The following is a 20,532-nucleotide window of genomic DNA, read 5'->3' as shown; positions in this document are numbered from 1 at the left end:
CCCGATCTTGTGTTCCCAGCAGGGAGGAAGAGTCAGAGGTCTGCTGTCTTGAGGTTGTGATGGAGGAGACCACCCTCAAGAAAAGGAGCAAGCCAGGGGAAATAACCTGGAGGGATGGGGGTGGAGATGGAAGGAGAAGAGAGGGATTCGGGCTTCATAACAGTACTGCCTGGCAGTTTGAGAACACCTGACCTTTAAAATGGTTATGATCTAAGACGTGGCATCCTAGGAGTATTTCAAACTAGATTCATCTTTGTATTACATATCAAATGAAAATGAAGGCATTTTCACAAAATTTTAATAATCGGCCTCTTCCAAAGAGTCGAACTTCTTTCTCTGTGTGACAGCTTTTTTTTGTTTTGCGGTACGCGGGCCCCTCACTGCTGTGGTCTACCCCGTTGCGGAGCACAGGCTCCGGACACACAGGCCCAGCGGCCACGGCCCACGGGCCCAGCCGCTCCATGGCATGCGGGATCCTCCCAGACCAGGGCACGAACCCGCATCCCCTACCACCGCGCCACCAGGGAAGCCCTGTGTAACAGCTTTTTAACAGGTGTGATATTCCAAAATAGTTGTAGGACCATTAGGAAAATAAGAAAGAAGGGGGAAATTCCAGCCAAATAAAGTGGAAGCAAAATTTTAATGGATAATGAGGGAGTTTTCTCTCCTGAAGCCTTTTATGACATACAGAGTAAGAAGCCAGAGAGTATGAATCTAATCCCTACACACACTGAAAGGACGCCTGAGGAGAAAGAGAGAGAGAAAGTACCTATAAAACACATTTTCTATTTTAAGTGCCTTTTATCAGTTTTTCCAGTGAGAGTGTGGTGTTTTTCATGGACAGAGGTTTTAGCAGCTTAAGCTTCTTTTATTTTTTATTTTTGGCTGCATTGGGTCTTCGTTGCTGTGTGCGGGCTTTCTCCAGTTGTGGCGAGCGGGGGCTACTCTTTGTTGTGGTGCGCAGGCTTCTCATTGCAGTGGCTTCTCTTGTTGCGGAGCACGAGCTGTAGGCGTGCAGGCTTCAGTAATTGTGTCACGTGGGCTCAGTAGTTGTGGCTTGCAGGATCAGTAGTTGTGGCACACGGGCTTAGTTGCTCTGCGGCATGTGGGATCTTCCCAGACCAGGGATCGAACCCGTGTCCCCTGTGTTGGCAGGCGGATTCTTAATCACTGCACCACCAGGGAAGCCCTTAAGCTTCTTATAAATGGTCGAAGGAGAGACCACAGGGATGTGTGAGGGTTCATTAATTATTGCCCTTACTGATGTTTGCACAGACGGGATCATAAATGTCAGTCTGTCAAGAGACTGTGATAGGTTCTAAAAAAACTGATTGAGTACCTCAAAAGCTGTCATAAAACCTGAGATTAAACAGATTCATCTTTCTTAGAAGTGAGGGAAGGTATGGGTGAAGTGAATAGAAGAATCTTCCTTCTCTTTGTTGCCACTTTGCTATTTCAACTCTCCTGTTCAAAACCATGAGTGTTGGCTTGTGCAGAGGGTCAGGAGCCTGCCTGAGGCGTCAGAGGGACATGGTCATGGTTAGCAGTCTCAGTTGTGTGCCGGCTGCCAGCTGCCGAGCGATGGGAGATTCAGAGAGATTGGGATTCAAACTCTGACAGGGCTGACACAATTTATTTGGAAATTTTCAGGAGAGAACATGAGTTATAAAGACAAGAACAGTGACAGTAAGGAACAAATGTGAATTTCTGTCAGAGATAAAACAGAATTTTAAAAGAAGTAGGTCTGTTGTCGTCTCCAGTCAAGTTTTCCAGTTAAACTGTGTTCCTAAATTGAAAGTCTTACCACTACTTCTCTGCTATTGGCTAGGAAAGTACAATTAGAAGACTTTCTCTCTTCAGAGGATTATATATTTTAAAAATCACTGTACTTATTTCTCTGTCACAAATAAGGCAATGGTTACTTTAAATCTAGGAAACTGAGAGATAAAATACTTTTTCTTAAGATTTTCCTTTCTCATTTAATCCCATTATGATTCTTGATCAGACTTTCCTTTGACTAGAAGGTCTGATGCGGTATCTTCCTCAGGCCGTTAAACGTAGGCAGAGGAAGAGGGGGACTGGTTGAATATCAAGAACTGTGAGCCTGGCATAGGCATGTGGGCAGCTCTTGTGTGGGTACATACGGACTAGATTATGTTCTCAAGAAAAAGCATACTGGGAAAAGGTGCTTTGTTGGCCCTTTATGAAGGACTTTAATTAGAAGTCACTCCTAACTCCTGGGGTGGGAACAGTTCCTAGCTTTGCTGCTACACTCCTGCTGCTAATGAGCATGCTCCTTGCAAGGATGCGTTTCTTCTGACAGTTAAAGCTGCATATGAGTTATTTCTGTTCATCTGTCTCTCTGCATTAAACCCTTACTAACCAAGTTCAGATTATGCAAGTAGATTGGTAGGTGTTTTCCATCGTTGAGGAGTTGAAAATGCTTCAGGGTAACAAGACCTATTTACTATTTGTGAGCAAAAAGTAAATAATCAAACTTTAATTTATTCAAATATGGACAGTAGATGAAGGTTCCTTTAGTGTTGACCATAATTGGATCTTTTCCTTCTGGTGGTCCTTTTAAAATTGCCATTAAATTTGTAATTGAACAGTTGAATTATTTAGTTCATTATTGTGTAATTAAAATCCCTGTCCTGGACATCTGTTTCTCTTATTTAGGCAACTCCCCACATGGCACAGGTTTCATTAAGTAATTAGCAGAGGAGATGTAAATTTCTTATGCAGACATGATGATGATCCTGTAGACAGCTATTTATTTCATCAGCTTATAATTAAAATACTAAGTTGACTTGTGAGGAAATGCCAAGGAATGGTTTGTTTCGCCAAGAAGTTACAGATAACATATAACTGGATGGCAGCATGTGGAAGGTGGTAAACAGTTTAGGGAGTTTTTCCCCCTGCCTCCTTGTGGTAGAGAGCATTAGAGGGCACAAGGATTCCTTTCCACTTAATAGACCATTGACTGAGTGAAGGATAAGTGGGCGTATTCCAGAATGCTAAAGTTACGAATCTCTTAATGTCTAGGAGTAGTTCCTTGATTCTGAAAAATAATACATTCTGGTAAACATTTCACCTGTCTTGGTTCAGACTCGTTGAGGACTGCTTCTCATGGCTCAGGCTTTCTATACATGGATGCCTTAGGTCTTGGACTTGAACAGATGCTGAGACATTGACTCTCAGAGGACTGACTAGGGCTGAGTGGTGTTCCTTTAGGATGGCCAGTGCAGTGCCGCCAGAAGCTGTTGGCAGCATCAAAGACCTCCCTAAGGACCCACTGTTTCAGGAACATCCCATGTCTCCTGCCTTCCAGAACAAATAATGCAGTTGTCTTTATATATAGTGTGGAATGGATAAAGGAAAATTTCAGGATGAGACCATGCAGACCTATTCCTTAGTTTTATTATTATTGAGTGCTCATTGGTCAGACAAGGTGGAGAATTAGAAGAAAAGAGATCAGGCCTGGACAGGCCTCCTAATTTGGGGGCGTTCCATCAGCTGGGTTGTTTGGTGATGACCAGTGATGATTATATCAATATGAATTCTGTTTCTCAGTTTTAGGAATCATATGTTAAAAAATATTGTCTTTGCATATCACTCTCTTGCTTGTTTGAAAATAGTTAGCCATGGATAACATTGACATACTGAAAGTAAATTGTCTTCTTGTAGCAGAGGCTTGCTTTAGAAATGGAAATAGATGCTATGTAGGTAGACAGCACATTTGTCAGTTTGGAGCAGATTCACTTGGGAAACAGCTTTGAATGTGAACATTGCATTTCCAGACACAAGCTCAGTTCTATGAGGTTGCAGTGCAAATAAAAGAGGGTCCGAGTCCTCTTTTATATTTGAGGTGTGCTGGCCTCGTGTCAAGAGCCTCTGGATTTTAACAATTTAATAATGCAAAGCCTTCAGCCACTTTCTTGTGTGAACCCTAATCTCTCTCCTCTCCCCACCTCACCCCCCAGGGTTGGGGGATAATTTCTTATGTGGATGCTCCAGATTTAGGACCTTGTCTCAGAACAAACACCATTTTTTGGTTTCTGTTTTTACTCTAGAATTTTCTCGTTACCCAATGGAAAAAAAAAAAAGTCGAAATAGGGTTATTAATACAAATAGTGCCCTTTCTGGTTTGTAAAAAAGCACACCCCCCCACCCCCCACCCCCACCCCGGCGAACAGTGTGGCCGATACCAGGTGAATTTCTTTTGTCTTCCTGCCTTGTAATGATTTACATTTAGATTGTTGCTTGTTGCTCTTATAGGGGAAGGGGAGGGGCCTGGTGTGTCTGGCTGCCTCAGTCATCACACTCACTAGGTTTGGACAGCTTTGCTCAGCAGAGCTGGGAAATAGGCTGAACTTGCTTTCAATTGTTTTCATCAAAGGCCTTGTTTAGTTGGTTTGTATTGGGGGAAAATGTCATGGAGGCTGCAAGAACTAAATGAAATGAAAAATGAAGTTTACAATTGCTAAGAATGGTGCGTACCTTCTGAAAGTCAGTGCAAGGTGCGGTGGGCCGGAGGGCTGTGAGCAAACTGGTACCATTGTCACTGTCGGGGCCAGTGAGTGCTCGGGCGAAATGCAGCATTTTCTCCACACAGAGGGAGGCTGGGAAGGGGATACAGACAGCCTTCCTTGAAATACAGCCGGACTTCCCTGGTGGTCCAGTGGTTGAGACTCTGTGCTTCCACTGCAGGGGGCGTGGTTCCGTTCGATCCCTGGTCCGGGAACTAAGATCCTCCATGCTTCGCAGTGCGGCCAAAAAAAAGAAAGAAAAACTGCCAACGGTCTACCGCTTCTCACTAGAGACACAGTAAATAGAAAATCAGGACTGCCTTAGGAGAAGATTTATTCATGTAAGAAATACTGAGTTGTAGGCATAGAGGGCACATTAGTGAACAAAGCTGGTGAAACTTCCTGCCCTCCAGGAGTTTACATTCTCCTGGAGGATAATGTCAAAAGCTAAGTGCTGTGGAGGAATAAAAGGCAGGAAAAGGGAGGAAGGGAAGTGCTGCTGAAGGGGGCAAGAGTGGTCTAGATAGGGTTTTCAGGGAAGAAGACCTCATTGAAAATGTAGCTTAAAAGACTTAAAAGAGGGGATTCCCTGTAGATCTGGGTGAAGAGTGTTCCAGACAAAGGGACCAGAAGGTGCAAAGGCCCTGAGGTAGGAGACAATCAGGAGGCTAGTGTGGGTGGAGCAGAGGGAGAGAGTAGCAGGGGATGAGGGGAGAGAGATGGGAGGAGGGCACATAAGAAAGGCACGGCCTTTCTGAGGGTCATCGGAAGTATCTGAACTTTTCCTCCAAGAAGGGGAGCTATTAGAGGATTTTGAGCAGGACTGTGAAGTGATTCTAACTTGATTTTTAACAGGGTCACTTGGCTGCTGTGTGGAGAATAGACTGTAGGACAAGGGGAAGGGCAGGGAGACCAGTAAGAAGCTACTGTATTAGGAGACTCTCTTCCAGAGGTGTTTTAGCACAAATCAGTTTGGAACCTTGGCGAGAGGTGCATCGTCAGTATGTAGTGGCAGTAATTCCAAGAATACAGAGCCCCCCAAGTGCTGGCTCTTTTCTTTTCTTTGTTTTTTTTTTTGAAAGCAAGAGTTATTTACAGTCTGCCTGTGACATGAACTTTATTGCATTTTACTTTTTTAAGATTATACAAAACACTTGTTGCACACTACATCTCCCTTCACCTGCAAATTTGGCACCAGCCCTAGGGTTGCGGTGCCAAGTCCTGCCTCTGTACCACCCCACTCTGGAGGCCATGGGACAGCTTATTTGTGAACAAGCAAGGACACTTGTTCACTCTGAATAAAGTTGGAATCGTTTTCAGTATTAGAACCTGATTCTTATGTGTTTAGTTGTGCATAGGAATAGAAATGTCTTTTTTTTTTTTGTGGTACGCGGGCTTCTCACTGTTGTGGCCTCTCCAATTGCGGAGCACAGACTCCGGATGTGCAGGCTTAGCGGCCATGGCTCACGGGCCCAGCCGCTCCGCGGCATGTGGGATCTTCCCGGACCGGGGCACAAACCCGTGTCCCCTGCATTGGCAGGCGGGCTCTCAACCACTGCGCCACCAGGGAAGCCCTTAGAAATGTCTTTTTACTAGAAAAGATCATGGATCACCCATGAAACACTGACTTCAGGTATAGAATTGTGCTAAGCATGGTGACATACAGAAATAGTAGACACAGTCCCTTCTCTGGCGAAGTACAGTCTACTTAAGGACAAAGATCCAAGAAGAGATAAATAACCAATACAAGCAGTAAACAGCTAGGACCCAAAGAAGGGGCACAAAGAGAGGATCCCATTTCCAGCTCGAATGGCCTCCTCGTAGAGATGGATGTTTTTTAAAGACAGCACAGAACGGACGTTTGTTGAGCCACCCACCCTCCTCTCCTAGCTTGGGCCTGGCTTGTTAGAAGTCAGCTCTAAAGGTGCATGCTTGTCACAATTTGTGACGTAAACCAGGCCAGTTAGAAGAACTGGCTCTTGCTCATACTGATCCGGTTCCTGGAAAAGGGCAGTAGCCTGGTCAGGAGAATGCCTTGGCTGTACATTAATCAGCTGTGCTTGCCAGGCCAAGCACTAACCCTGACCCCCAAATGTGTTGTTTTGCTCAGATTCACAGTCTGAGAATGAGGCTTCGCCAGTGAAACGGCCACGACTACTGGAGAATACTGAACGATCCGAGGAAACCAGCCGATCTAAACAGAAAAGCCGACGTCGGTGCTTCCAGTGCCAAACCAAACTGGAGCTGGTGCAGCAGGAACTGGGATCGTGCCGCTGCGGTAAGCGTCCCCCCAGTGGAGGACACAGCATGGTGGAGGCTGTGTCCTTGGCGCCCTGAGAGGCTGAGCTCCTTCATTCTTCTCCCGAGTACCTCCCTGCGAGCTATAGGTTTGGAGCTTGGGAAATCAGAGTAGAGGATTCTTATTTCTAAACACCCTTTATTTCCTCTCACACATACAGAAAAGGCAAAAACCTCCCCAACTACTCTTACACATATTTCATTAGAGTTGCATTGTCACTGCTTACTGCTCTCAGCTTCTCCCCACTGCATACTACTGTGGTTCCTTCTCATTGATGACTTATTTAGAAGTTAACCAAACCAGTGAAATTCTGAGATATGTGCCATAAAATTCAGATATTAAATTAATTTTGAATGAGCTTCTTACTATATATAATAAATGGAAGATTTCTCCCCCATATCCCTTTTAAATTAAAGTTTGATTAGAAAATTATTTTCTTTGAACCATAATTCATTGTCAGTTAACCCCTTGAAATAGCTTTAAAGTAACCTTTTCCTTCTGTATTATCCAGTGTAATACCAACTCTTGGAATTTTTGGTGGGATGTACTTTTTAAAAACTTTATGCCTGCCCACAGTGGAACAAAACCTAGAACAATCCTTCCTCTCCCTTTGACCATATACATCGTGTCACATGGAAGCGAAATTGTGTAGCTGCATTATTTAGGCTGACTTACAGTTTTCCTGTCCCTGTTTTTATTTCTTGACTTTAGAGCATAATATTGTGAAATTGTTCTTTGGGACAGAGCTGTCATCAGGCACATTGGCTCTAGCCTCTGAGAGTCCTGTATCCTTTGTTCTTAGAAGTGAGCTTTTAGAAGCTTCCTTTTACCTCTGGGATGGCCATAGATATCCTGTAAGTACTGATGCTGGTAGTCAGGACTGGGTGGTTCTCCCAGCAGTTAGAAAGTTACAGCTGCTCAAAGCTCTTCATCTTCTGAAGAGATAGCCGTCGCTGCTCCTGTCCCTGAGTTATCTGCCCTGTTGGAAATGAGAAGGACAGGAGGGAGTTCCAGCCTCTCATGGAAACTGAGTTGGAACTCCGTTCCTGTCATGAGTAGAAATCTGTTTGTTACACAGTCTGGTGTGTGGTACTCGGCAGTATCAGAAACATATTTATATTCAGCTGCAGAAACGGTGACTGGCATGTGGAGTCCAGGTATCACTGGACAAGTTTTTATTCTTTAGCCTGGCGTTTATTTATCCTATTAAATGCTTGTGTGAAAGTGTAAGGAGAGAGGTAGGATAAGACGTGGGTGCAGAGGCTGTCAGCAGAATTTTCAAACCTCACTTTTGTTCCTGCAATGTGATGTGGTCCAGGTGAGCCCAGAACCTTTTTCTTAGGCTGTGTCTTGATCAACCCTCCCAGGTAATGTAAAATTCTTAATGAGGTAGTGAAGGAGTACTGTGGTTACCCAAGGAAACTTTGGGGTCTCATGGCTAACCAGCTGTGCCCATAGTGGTTTGTCTGATCTTTTGTGGTCTGCAAATTATTGCTTTGGTCTTCACGTGGACCCCTGGGGGCTTCAGCAGTTCAGTCTGTTACCAGTGTTGTGCAGCTTCCCTGACCGTTTGCCTGTTGCTTTTGTAACACAGGCCTTTGGTGATTCCTAAATTAGAATCATGGGATTTTCCTGTACCTTACATTCTTGTTTCCTTCTTGAAAGTAACTGAATTCTGGGTATTACACAGGACTTGCCCTAGTGGATCAAGCAGTTGGTCCATCAAGTGTGCTGTCTCGCCTCTGGCAGTGGCTAATAACCTCCTCTCCTTGTCAGGCAAGCAGTGAGAATTCACAGTTTAGTGCTGAGAGATCCAGAGGTGTGGTAACCGAGTCTCCCAGTTTACCCTTCAGCTTTGATGCAAGCCACCTAATTTCCTAAGGTCTTAAGCACCAAGCTGAAAATATCTAGAAATACATGTTGGTTGACTTCATGTGCTCCTAAAGTGAAGCCAACTTGACTGACTCTGGTAAGTGCAGATTACTCTGCTGTGCTCTTCACCTCTCAGGCAGGAGGCTGGGTTTCTAAGTAAGTGCCTACTGGGTTTGCCATAGAGGAGCATTCTCTTTAAATGATCTAACACGTGGTCCCTTGGCTTATGCCCAATTCTGAGGGTCGTCTTATAGAGAGATTTGATTTTTCTGCTGGAGAAGAGAGCCCTGAGCTTTCTGCAGTCCCTCCAGATGTAGCCTTCCTAGAGAGAGCTGGGAGTTCAATTGGGCCCACTGAGAGCATTATACTTATGTGCCCAGAAAAATGACTGAGTCAGCTGCCACATTTTAAAAGATGAAGGACAGTAATGGGAACACACACCTCTGGGACTGTCCCTGACAAATATCTCTTGTGTTCCTCCTGCCTGTCTGCTTGGATCTCTGGGAAAAGGTGAGTTGTACAGTTATTTCCTTGAGGCTGCATGGAGTGCTAGGGAGACGTTTAACTGCCCTGAAAGGTTTTGGAAGACGGGAAACACAGTAATTTACTACTGAAAGTGAAGATTCAGGAAGGCGGTTTGAACTCAAACAGAACACTTTTCCACTGCAGAAAATCTTTTTTTTTTATATGTATTCACAATCTTTTTTTCCATTCCCCTTCCACTCTGTACAGGTTATTAACTGCTGACAAGAAATTCACATCTCATAAATAATGCTTAAGAGCCGTTGCTATATAAATTGAATGTGTTATGAATTGTGATGGGCCTTTTTGTAGCATTCGATGCCTAGAGCAGGAAGAACAGAGGATGTCATTTTCATTAATTTCTAATGAGGTGCCAATTAAAGACAGGGAAGATGCTCCAAAGGGAAGAGTGGCCAAGCTCCCCTGAATCCTCCGCCTGGGGCTGTCATCCAAACACTGCCAGCAAACCTTCTCTAAAAATTCCATTAAATCACAGTCTCATCGAGAGCACACAGACACATTCAGCTCCCCTTTGATCTTCAAAAGAGCAATTTGTAAGGCGAGTTCTGAGCCTTCTCACATAGGGAACAGCTAGAGGTGATAGGAATTGTTAATTGCCAAGACACTCCATGGGCTTTCAATAAGGAGGTGAATTTTGAAGATGAATTCTCCTCTGCCTCGCTGTGACTAGATAACCTTTAAATCAACAATACCATAGTAACACCCTTTTCCTGTGAAATCTTTCTGGGTGCCAATCAGTAAAAGCATGTGGTGAGGCTGGGATGATACCCTACATCCTAGTGCATCTTCAGCAGTTTAACTTCTCAAGATGGAAAACAATTGCATAAAAATGGATTTATTTGTTTCATTTTCTACTCAGTAGGCAAATTGATCAGCTCGTTGTCTTTACAGGGGTCTTGTCTCTCCAAAGGCCACCTGGAGGGTGTTCTGAAATCTGGCCATCCTCATCCAATCTGGGCCACAGCACAGCCACGTGGATACTGTGTTTTCTAATCAGATCTTGCATGATGCATACCGCATGGCTTTTTACTCTCTATGCATTGCTTCCCAGAACCACAGAATTAATTTTTAAATACCAGTCTAAGAGCTTGCAAAAGTTATGGCATGTTTTCAGTTGACAGTGACTTAAACTGTAAGATGATATGCTCCCTTTTGGGACAACAGTGCTTTTACTAACCTCTTGAGTAATCTGACTTCATTTACTGCTTTCAAAATAAATTTTATATTCCCTTTAGAAACTCAGCGTGATGCTTCAGCTGGGACCTTTAGTTTATCGACTTAAAGTGCCTCAGTGGTCATTTCTGCCTTTTCATTCACTGTCAAGCTAAATTCAGCTAGCATTTATTGAGATGTGATTTTTCATAAAGCATTTTGCTAGGTTTTGTGGGGAATATAGGAGGTAGAATACAGAACGTAGGAGCTCATAGTTTAGGTCAGTGATTTCAGACTTAAGTGGGCATCAGAATTGCACAGAGGGCTGTTAAAACACAGTCTGCTGGGCCCACCCCCAGAGCTTCTGACTCAGTGGGCCTGTTTAACAGGTTCCCAGGTAATAACTGATGCTGCTGGTCTGAGGACCATGTTTTGAGAACCACTGCTCTAGGAGCTTCTCAATCTGGGAAGCCTCTAAAATATAGAATGTCTGGGCCTCACACTTAACAATTAAATCAGAAAAGGTTTCTGGGTATTTTTTTTTTTTACATTTTGGAAATTAAAAGTTTGTCCTGGACCATTTGAAAGTAAGTTGCAAACGTTGTGACCCTTTATCCCTATAAACTTCAACGAATGTTTCCTGAGAATAGTTATTTTATATAACTGCAGCACAGTTATCAGCTTCAGTAAATTGATACTGATAAATACTTTTATCAGATCTCTTGTCCATATTCTAGCTTTGCTAGTTGATCCAATAATATACTTCATAAAAGCATTTTCCTCCCTTTAGTACAGAATCCAGTCCATGATCAAGTGTTGAATTTAGTTGTCATGTCTCTTTTAGACTCTTAAGCTGGAACATTTTCATTGCCTTTCTTTGTTTTTAATGATATTGACATTTTGAAGGCTACATTTCTCCACCCTCCTCTGCTTACCCTTCCCAACCCCCCACTTTTTTAAATAGAGCACTCCTTGTTTGGAGGTTGTCTGATGTTTCTTCATGATTAGATTCAGGTTATGTATTCCCAGCCAGAATGCTACGTGGGTGATGTTGTGTCCCCCTCAGGGTTCTTCATTGGGAGGCACGGATGTTTATCTGCATCTCATTATTGATGTTAATTTTGCTTCATTCACCCAGTCTAGGTGTTGCCTGATGTCTCTAAAAATAGTATTTTTGCCCTTGCAACTAGTAAGCAATCTGTGGGAAACACTTTGACTATATAAATGTCCTGATCATCATCAAAAAGGTCTCCTAGATTTAGCATCCATTGATGATTCTTGCCTGAACCAATCTTCACTATGATGGTTGCAAAACGATGCTTTGCTAACTCCAGTCCTTCTCCTGCATTTACCATTTGCACGGAGCATTCTCCTCCCCCATTTATTTATCTCTTATTGGTTTGGACTCATTGGGCTCTTATATTTTTCAGTGGTTTATAATTCATTACTGTACTTAATTATTTTATTGCTCAAATTGTCTCAGATTTGGCCAGTGGAAATTCCTTCAAGCTGAATTCTGTATTTTTGTGACATACCTCCTGTTTTTGTTTTTTAAAAAAATTAGTTAATTAATTTTGGCTGCGTTGGGTCTTCGTTGCTGTGCGTGGGCCCTCTCCAGTTGCAGGGAGCGGGGGCCACTCCTCATTGCGGTGCGCGGGCTTCTCACTGCAATGGCTTCTGTTGTTGCGGAACACAGGCCCTAGGCAGGCGGGCCTCAGCAGTTGTGGCACATGGGCCTAGCTGCTCCACGGCATGAGGGATCTTCCTGGGCCAGGGATCGAACCCGTGTCCTCTGCATTGGCAGGTGGATTCTTAACCACTGTGCCACCAGGGAAGTCCCTGCCTCCCGTTTTTTAAAAAGCATTTTCTTACTCTCTGGCCTAACATGATGTGTTCTGGACGCATCTTGTACTTGCTTAGTCCTGGAATCAGCCACTTTTCCAAGATCCCCAAGCTGATTTAAACAGGCATTCAGAGTAGGAATTTGCTGGTCCTGAGTGGAAGGCAGGCACATGCATGAAATAAGTGGCATCCAGCGTAGCCTACCGTAAGAGTTTTAATCAAGGTACAAGCCATATGTTAGAGGAATATGGGGAGGGAGAGATTCATTCCAACTGGAAGACTCTGGACAGGCTTCCACAATAGGGGCATTAAAGGAAGGGTGGGACTTAGAAGTGCAGAAAGAGGGGATGCTTGGACCAAGCTGGTGTTCTGCAGGTGACCCCTGTGCAGCCCGATGGAGACTTGGGGTTGAGTGAGGAGAGACTGCTAGAAAAGGAGGGAAGGGATTCCAGATTCCAGGCTGTAGGGTTTGGACATTGGTTTGCAGTGAAAAGCTATCAGTGGTTTGAATGTGGTCAACACGATCTAATTTGACTTTTTTTAAAAAAAATTAAGCACACAGGAAAGCCCAGGAGGCTGTTGAATCTTCTTAGACGAATGATCTAGGGAGAATGTGAACTGATTCACAAAGTGGAAAGGAATGTGCACGTGTCACAGCCGTCCCGTCCAGTACAGTGGACTGACTGACTGCTGAACAGATAGTGATATTCTGAGGTCGAGTGTGGGGCGAGGAGCTGTGGTGATCATGAAGCACGTAGGTGACGTGAAACTACCAGGCTGGTCCATTGCACCAGCATCAGAAACCACCACAAATAAGCCCACATCTAGGCCTTTATTTTAACTCTCTTCCAAGTGTGATTTAAAACTGTCAGGGACATTTGGCATTCTGTCCTGTGTCTCAAAGAAAGCGAGGCTATATTTTCTTATAAAAGGCCTTATTCTGTGTACAGAGTTCTAGCCTGGATCTGTCAGAAAACCCTAGTATCCATGGAAACACCTGAGATCCTTTATCATGAACAAATTGGTTTGGCCAGTTAGGTGTTATCATTACTGCCGTTGAGTATCGAGTCCATGCTCTGCAGTGTGTTGTATAGAGAGTGTGGTGACCAAGATCCCAGCCCTCTAGGAGCTCCTGTTGTTTTATGCTGAGTCTGGCAGTGAAAGGCTAAAGTTTTTCCAGCACTTCTGAGACAGCAGCTGGGTGTTATGTTACCTTACGGCTCAAGAGAAGGAGGTGCCTGCCCCCCCTCCCAAAAGCAAAAGCAAAAGCAAAAACAACAGCAGCAACAGAAAACCTTTGATGGGAGTTACTGTATATATGAGAGCTAAGAGTAACTGAAAGTCTTGAGGCAAATTGAGAAAATTTTCTCCCTTTGCTACTCTCTTCCTCTCACTCTCACTGTACTTTCACCTAAACAAGAGTATATGCTTATTTGTAGTCCCCATTTAATCTTTAATGTGTAAGAGTTCTGGTCTAAAACCAAACAGATTAGTCCCCTCTGCTGCTTCTCTAAATTGCAAGTTGAGGTGTTAGAGCAAAACAAATCAAACCTTTACTGAACACTAGCTCCACATATTTGGCCCATTAGTTTACCACGTCCCAGAGATCGAAGCTACCATATGTCCTTTAACAAGGCTGTAGAGAGATATTAGAAACATGAAGAGCTCCCCTCCCCAGCAAAGGAGCATCAAAGACCAAGCTTTTAAAATACAAAACGTGCAGAGCACATTTACTGAAGCCTGTGTCACTTCCCCACTCATACCCTACCGACAGGCAAACCAGCAGACCCTTGTCCCATGAAGTGAATATTTTCCATCTGGATAGCAAATTTGCAACTATTTCTATAGTCCAGTCTTAGCAATAACAACACAATAATAATTTAATCAAAACTATTTGGATAGGGCTTCAAATAGTTTGGATGGCGCAGTGGTTGAGAGTCCGCCTGCCGATGCAAGGGACACGGGTTTGTGCCCCGGTCCGGGAAGATCCCACGTGCCGTGGAGCGGCTGGGCCTGTGAGCCATGGCCGCTGAGCCTGTGCGTCTGGAGCCTGTGCTCCGCAACGGGAGAGGCCACAACAGTGAGAGGTCCGCATACCGCAAAAAAAAAAAAAAAAAAACCACCACCACCAACAAAAACTACTTGGATAGATTGCCCTGTTTTAGGATATTTCTTTATGGAGAGAAAAAGATGGCTTATTGTAAAAGGAAATGAATTTTTTAAATTCTAAGAGTAGATAATTTTAGTTAGTTCTTTGCCTAGCAAGGTGTGTGTTATATGTGTGTGTTTTTTGGATTTTTTGATATATAATTTACATACCATAAAATTCACCTGTTTTATAGTTCAGTGAGTTTTAGTAACTTTAAGTTGTACAGCCCTTACCAAATTCAAATTTTAGAATATTTCCATTACCCCAAAAAGTTCCCACGTGTCTCATTTTCAGTCAGTCACTACACTCTCCTACCCTAGCCCCAGGCAACCACTGATCTGCCTCTGTTGGTATAATTTTGCCTTTTCTAGAATTTTAGCATCAGTGGATTCAAACAGTATATCTATACAGTCTTGTGTGTCCACATAGTATGTTGTTTTTGAGATTCGTCCATGTTGTTACATATCAGTAGTTCATTCCTCTTTAATGTTGAGTATTATTTCATTGTATGGATAATCACATTTGTTTATCCATTTACCATTTGACATACGTTTGGGTTGTTGCCAGTTTGGGGATATTATGAGTAGAGCTGCTATAAATATTCATGCAGAAGTCTTTGTATGGACATATGTTTTACTTTCTTGGGTAAATACATAGAGGTAGAATTGCCAGGTTGAATGGTCATTTTCTAAGAAAATCCCATCAGCAGTGTATTAGGGTTCCAATTTCTCCATGATTGGCCAACATTGAATATTGTCATTCTTTTTAACTTTAGCTATTCTAGTGGTTGTGTGGTGCCATCTCACTGTCGTATGTTAATTTTCATTTCTCTAATGACCAGTGACGTTAAGCATCTTTTTCATATGCCTTTTGGCCACTCACATATCTTCTTTTCTGAAGAGTCTGTTTATACTTCAGATATCTTGCCCATTTTAAAAAGATTTACAGAATTGCCATTTTAACAGTATTCCAACCTATGAATATGATATGTCTCTCCTCTTATTTAAGTTTTCTTTAATTTCATAGCAGTGTTTTATATTTTTCAGTTTCCATTCTTTGTTAAATTTATTCATAAGTATTTTAGTTTTTTGATGCTATTGTAAATAGAATTTAAAAATTTTATTTTCAGATCGTTCTTTGCTGCCACTTTGAAGTGCAGCCGGTTTTTGTATATGATCTTTTATCTTACTAAAGATAAAAAGTAAATTTATCTTACTAAAGATAAATTTAGCAGCCTTACTAAATTCACTTGATTCCCTTAGGGTTTTCTGTATCCATGATCATGCCATCTGCAAATAAGGGCAGTTTTACCCCTTTCCAATCTGTATGCCTGTTACTTCTGTTTTTGTGTTATTGCACTGGCTAGGACCTCTCGCATGATGTTGAATAGAAGTGTTGAGCATGAACTTCCTTGCCTTTTCTTTGATCTTACATAGAAAGCATTCAGTTTTTTACCATTTATGTCTGATTTAGCTGTAGATTTTGCATAGCTCTTCTCCATCCTGACAAAGTTTAATAGTTGTTACCTGGGGAATACATTGTAGGAAAACATAGGAAATGTTCACATACATTCTCCCAAAACAGCTGATACAGCTCATGGTGAGCTACGATGTGACCTAAAAAAGGTGAAGAAAGGCGTGTTTTGAAGACTTCTCCTGTCCCATGCTTACAGTTGAAACGCACGCCCTTTGTTCAGAGTCATAATGTGTCCGTCCAGCCATAGTGGGGAAAGCCTGTGACCTGAGGGCGCTCCTCTTTTTTCAAAACCAAAATCGTAACAGATTTATAACCCAAGATGCCGTTCTGGATTATTCTCACTTGAGATAATGAAAGCAAACCACACTGAGAAATGCTTTGTTTGAATTAAATGCTTTTATTACTACAATACAAAATCACAAAAAAATTGTGGGTAGATAGGTAATAGAATCACATGCCACCAAGATGAGAGGAAGCCTTAGCAATCATTTAGTCCAACGCCTCCTCCCCCATTTTTTTGTTTGTTTGTTTGTTGTAAACGAGGAAACTAAGGCCAGAAAAGTTGCCACTAGCCTCATATCACACCTGTGTGCTAAATGTTGGTATTTCACGCAGGCTTTGATCTGAAACTCAAGGACTGCTGAAGAGTTTCTGACCAACATAACTGCTCATAGCAGAGCCCACTCTCCCTCCCTCCAGCATAGCTTTCAGCCCCCACTGACTACAGCTTCTTGTCACATATTCTTGGCCGTCCCTGGGGGACTTCTGTTCTTATCTCCTCTGAAGTACCCAGAAGATTTCTTGGTCTTTCCTCCAGATTAATACACCTGACTCTCTTAACCTCCTCTTAGTTCAGCCTCCAGAACCTTGTTCAGGACTTGGGACTCTTATATGGACCCTTCACAGCAAAATGTCACCAAATTAGACCAGTTGTGGTAAAAATAGTATTTAGTCAAAATAACAGGATTAAAATATTATTTCTTTCAGAATTGATATCAAATTGTTCACAAAGGTGTTGCTAAAGAAATGTCCTTTCTTGTGCCTTTTGTGTGTGTAGTTAAAACTAATTTGTGTTTAGAACATTGTATGCAGATAATCTGCTAGTAAACACTCTCTGTCATCATACTATATTCTTATGTGACTCCCTCTTGAGTAGAACTTCTTTTTTTTTTTTTTTTTTTTTTTTGAGGTACGCGGGCCTCTCACTGTTGTGGCCTCTCCCGTTGCGGAGCACAGGCTCCAGACGCACAGGCTCAGCGGCCATGGCTCACGGGCCCAGCCGCTCCGCAACATGTGGGATCTTCCCGGACCGGGGCACGAACCCGTGTCCCCTGCATCGGCAGGCGGACTCTCAACCACTGCGCCACCAGGGAAGCCCTTGAGTAGAACTTCTTAAAAAGTGCGGGCCTCAGACCAGCACTTCAGAGTCCCTGAGTAGGTGGGGATGCGTCTTTGGAAAGCAGAAATGCAGTTGCTCAGGCAATTCTAGTGTACCCCAAAGTTTGATATACTGCCTATACACTTAGTAGCTCATTTCTTCATAGGAAATGTAAAGGTAATTTAAGACAAAATAGTTAATAGAAATTTCCAATGAGGTCATGCACGTCAGAGGTTTTATGTCAGATCTAGGCAACTCCATTCTCTTTCAATCAGAGATTTACATCTTCTGAGTGTTTAACACATGCCTTCCTCCACTGGTCTCCTCTCTCCTGCTAGATTCTAAAATACTCAGAGAGCAGGACCATGTGTTGTTCTGTAGCTTCCCACTGCCCCTGTTAGAGTTATGTGGCCTATAGTAGGTACCCCATCTGTTATTATTTCTTGTAATAACATACAAGAAAAAATTAGAAGTCAATGAAATGTGGTGTTATGGTGAGCCTGCTGGTTTTCTTTAGGGGAACGTCCTTTTGTGGTAGTGTTTGAAGGCAGGCCTAAGCAGGTGAATGGGAGAATATCTGGCCCAGTCTCCATGGAAATTCTTCTTTTTTAAAAAAAAAATTTATTTATTTATTTTTGGCTGTGTTGGGTCTTCGTTTCTGCGCGTGGGCTTTCTCTAGTTGCGGTGAGCGGGGGCCACTCTTCATCGCGGTGCGCAGGCTTCTCATTGTCGTGGCCTCTCCTGTTGTGGAGCACAGGCTTTAGACGTGCAGGCTCGGTAGTTGTGGCGCACGGGCTTAGTTGTTCTGCGGCATGTGGGATCTTCCTGGACCAGGGCTCGAACCCGTGTCCCCTGCATTGGCAGGCAGACTCCCAATCACTGCGCCACCAGGGAAGCCCTCCATGGAAATTCTTGATGCCGGCGTACATGTACAACCTGAGGGTTTCCCAATGGAATAATTGACTTAAGGAATAAGGTTTGGAGAGAAAACCTTAACATTATTTATTTTTACATACTTCTATCTGCCTTGAATTTTTATTGGTAGAGGGGGAAATATCAGGCGAGACAGGTCTGTTATAAGAGCAGCATTGCTTGCTTGGTCTGATTAAAATTATTTGCTTTTGGTTTAATTAAATACTCAACTTTGGGGATGGGCGTATTTGCCTAAATAAAACTGGTGATTCATCTTGCACATGAATAAGATGGGCTCTTTGGGGCTCACAGAAACTACAGGTCACAGACCTACTGTGTATAACCACACCAGTCTCTCACTCCTGCCTAACAAACCTATCACTCTCTGACACAGAGTCCAAGCACTTAAGGGACTTAGAAGTTATCCATCTGGTGCCAGTCCAACTCCCTGAACTAATGCTGCAGAAACTACATCAGCATTGCCCTGCCCTGGCAGGTAACCCAGCCACCATGTACATCTCCAGCCTGCAGGGAGTGAGGCCTGTCTTGTTGCAGGCAGCTTAGACTGACTGGGTGCTTCCTCCGTTGAACTAAAACCAGCCTCCGTACATGACATGTCCTCATTCCTCCTCACTCTGCCCTTTGGAGAGACCTGTCACAAATCATCTTCCTCTCCTGCAAGGCTTCCCTTCAGATATTTGAACAGAGTGGCTTTGGCTTTCCAGCACCCCAGTTCCTTCCAGTAGCAAGTTCATTCATAGGGACTGAAGAATCGTGTGGGGACATCAAGGGCAGGGTGGGGTACAGGAATGCCAGACTGGGCTCAGTGCTTGCCCCCATAGTTTTCCTCATCAGAGGCCGTCACAAAATATGAGAGTCTTTTTAATAAAACCTTTCACCTGCTGATCTCCTTGTGGGACTGCTCAAAAGTCCTCTGTGGAGTCCATGGTTGGCCTCTGTTGCTGTAGTTCTCAGAACATACTGAGATTGACTGCATGTCTGTACTTCCTCCCAGACCATAAGCACTGGAGGACAGGGACCATATTGTGTTCTTTAGTAGCTCTCCGCCCCTGATATATAGTACCTGGTGTGCAGTGTTGCCTGAATGAGTGAATGGGTGAACCCTGTACCACTGCAGTTGTGATCCTCTGGGTGAAGGAAGAAGAACAGCTTCAGGGCTTCTCTGGTGGCGCAATGGTTAAGAATCCACCTGCCACTGCAGGGGACAAGGGTTTGAGCCCTGGTCTGGGAAGATCCCACGTGCCTCAGAGCAACTAAGCCTATGTGCCACAACTACTGAGCCTGCACTCTAGAGCCCGTGAGCCACAACTACTGAGCCCACGTGCTGCAACTACTGAAGCCCACGCGCCTAGAGCCTGTGCTCTGCAACAACAGAAGCCACTGCAAAGAGAAGCCGCACACTGCAACGAAGAGTAGCCCCTGCTCACCGCAAGTAGAGAAAGCCGCGCAGCAATGAAGACCCAACGCAGCCAAAAAATAAATAAATAAAATACATTCATAAGAAACAAAAACAATAATCTTTGAAGAACAGCTTTATTGAGCACCAGCTATGTGCTGGATGCCTGCAACTGTGTTATATCATTTGACTCTTACGAAAGCATGGTTGGAGAGACGGTACTCCCTTTTTACAGAGGTGAAAACTCAAGCTTTGAAGTTAAGTAACTCAGAAATATTAGGGAGCACTTGAACCCAGGTCTGTTGAGCTGCCAGAATCTCACCACTTTTTCATGTTCCCACACTGGCCCATGGGGTGCCCTAAACAGTGAGGGTATGACTGCAGCATGAGTTGTCTCTATTTTCAGCTGTATAGTTCTTAGCAGTTCCTTGAGCACTTCCCCATCTCAAGGAAACATTCATTGGTAACAATTTATGCGACCTCCTGTCTGGGAACCACTGTTCCGTGTGCCACTTGTTGCTCCATCTAGATGCGATGCTTCTGGAGGACAGGGTCCATGGCATTGCCCCTTTTTTGTCCCCCACTGCGCCTGGATAATGAGAGACACAGTGGCACTTAATTCTCATTGACGTGTTTGTTCCATTTTCTCCTGAGTGCGAATTCATGTCCTCATTTTCCTTGAAAACTTACCTCCTCCAGGATACCTTATGCAGTTGACCTCTCCTCAGTGCCCCCGATTTATTACACATAGCTGGATTGTATTGATTTTATTTGCAGTTGATTTCTTGCTTTGCTTCTTGTGTCCTTCAGCATTTTCTTCTCTGTGCGTCTCCAGCTGTCTTAAAAGCCGGGAACTAGTGACTTCTTTTTTCCCCCTCTCCTCCACCCAGCCCCTAGAATAGAGCTCTGTAAACAGTGCACAGATGACCAATAAATACTCTTGACTCCTTGAGTCTGATAGCT

The 20,532-nt window shown here is 43.6% G+C and overlaps 1 protein-coding gene across 3 annotated transcripts in view; it reads left to right on the top strand.

Annotated features, from left to right (window-relative positions):
- Positions 1–20,532, top strand: part of ZFAND3 (zinc finger AN1-type containing 3) — a 316,031-nt gene that overhangs the window by 283,509 nt on the left and 11,990 nt on the right. For all 3 annotated transcript variants that reach the window (XM_089917979.1, XM_022581805.3, XM_022581806.2), the window contains exon 5: positions 6,640–6,807. In XM_089917979.1, coding sequence (XP_089774105.1) covers positions 6,640–6,807 — 168 coding nt within the window. The remainder of the gene's footprint in view (positions 1–6,639; positions 6,808–20,532) is intronic.

Source organism: Delphinapterus leucas, chromosome 10 (assembly GCF_059928025.1).
Source record: "Delphinapterus leucas isolate spDelLeu-1000000601 "Yukka" chromosome 10, BTC_Dleu_Yukka2, whole genome shotgun sequence".
Lineage (NCBI taxonomy): Eukaryota > Metazoa > Chordata > Mammalia > Artiodactyla > Monodontidae > Delphinapterus > Delphinapterus leucas.
Note: the sequence above shows the minus strand (reverse complement) of the source record. Positions and strands in the feature narration are given on the sequence as shown.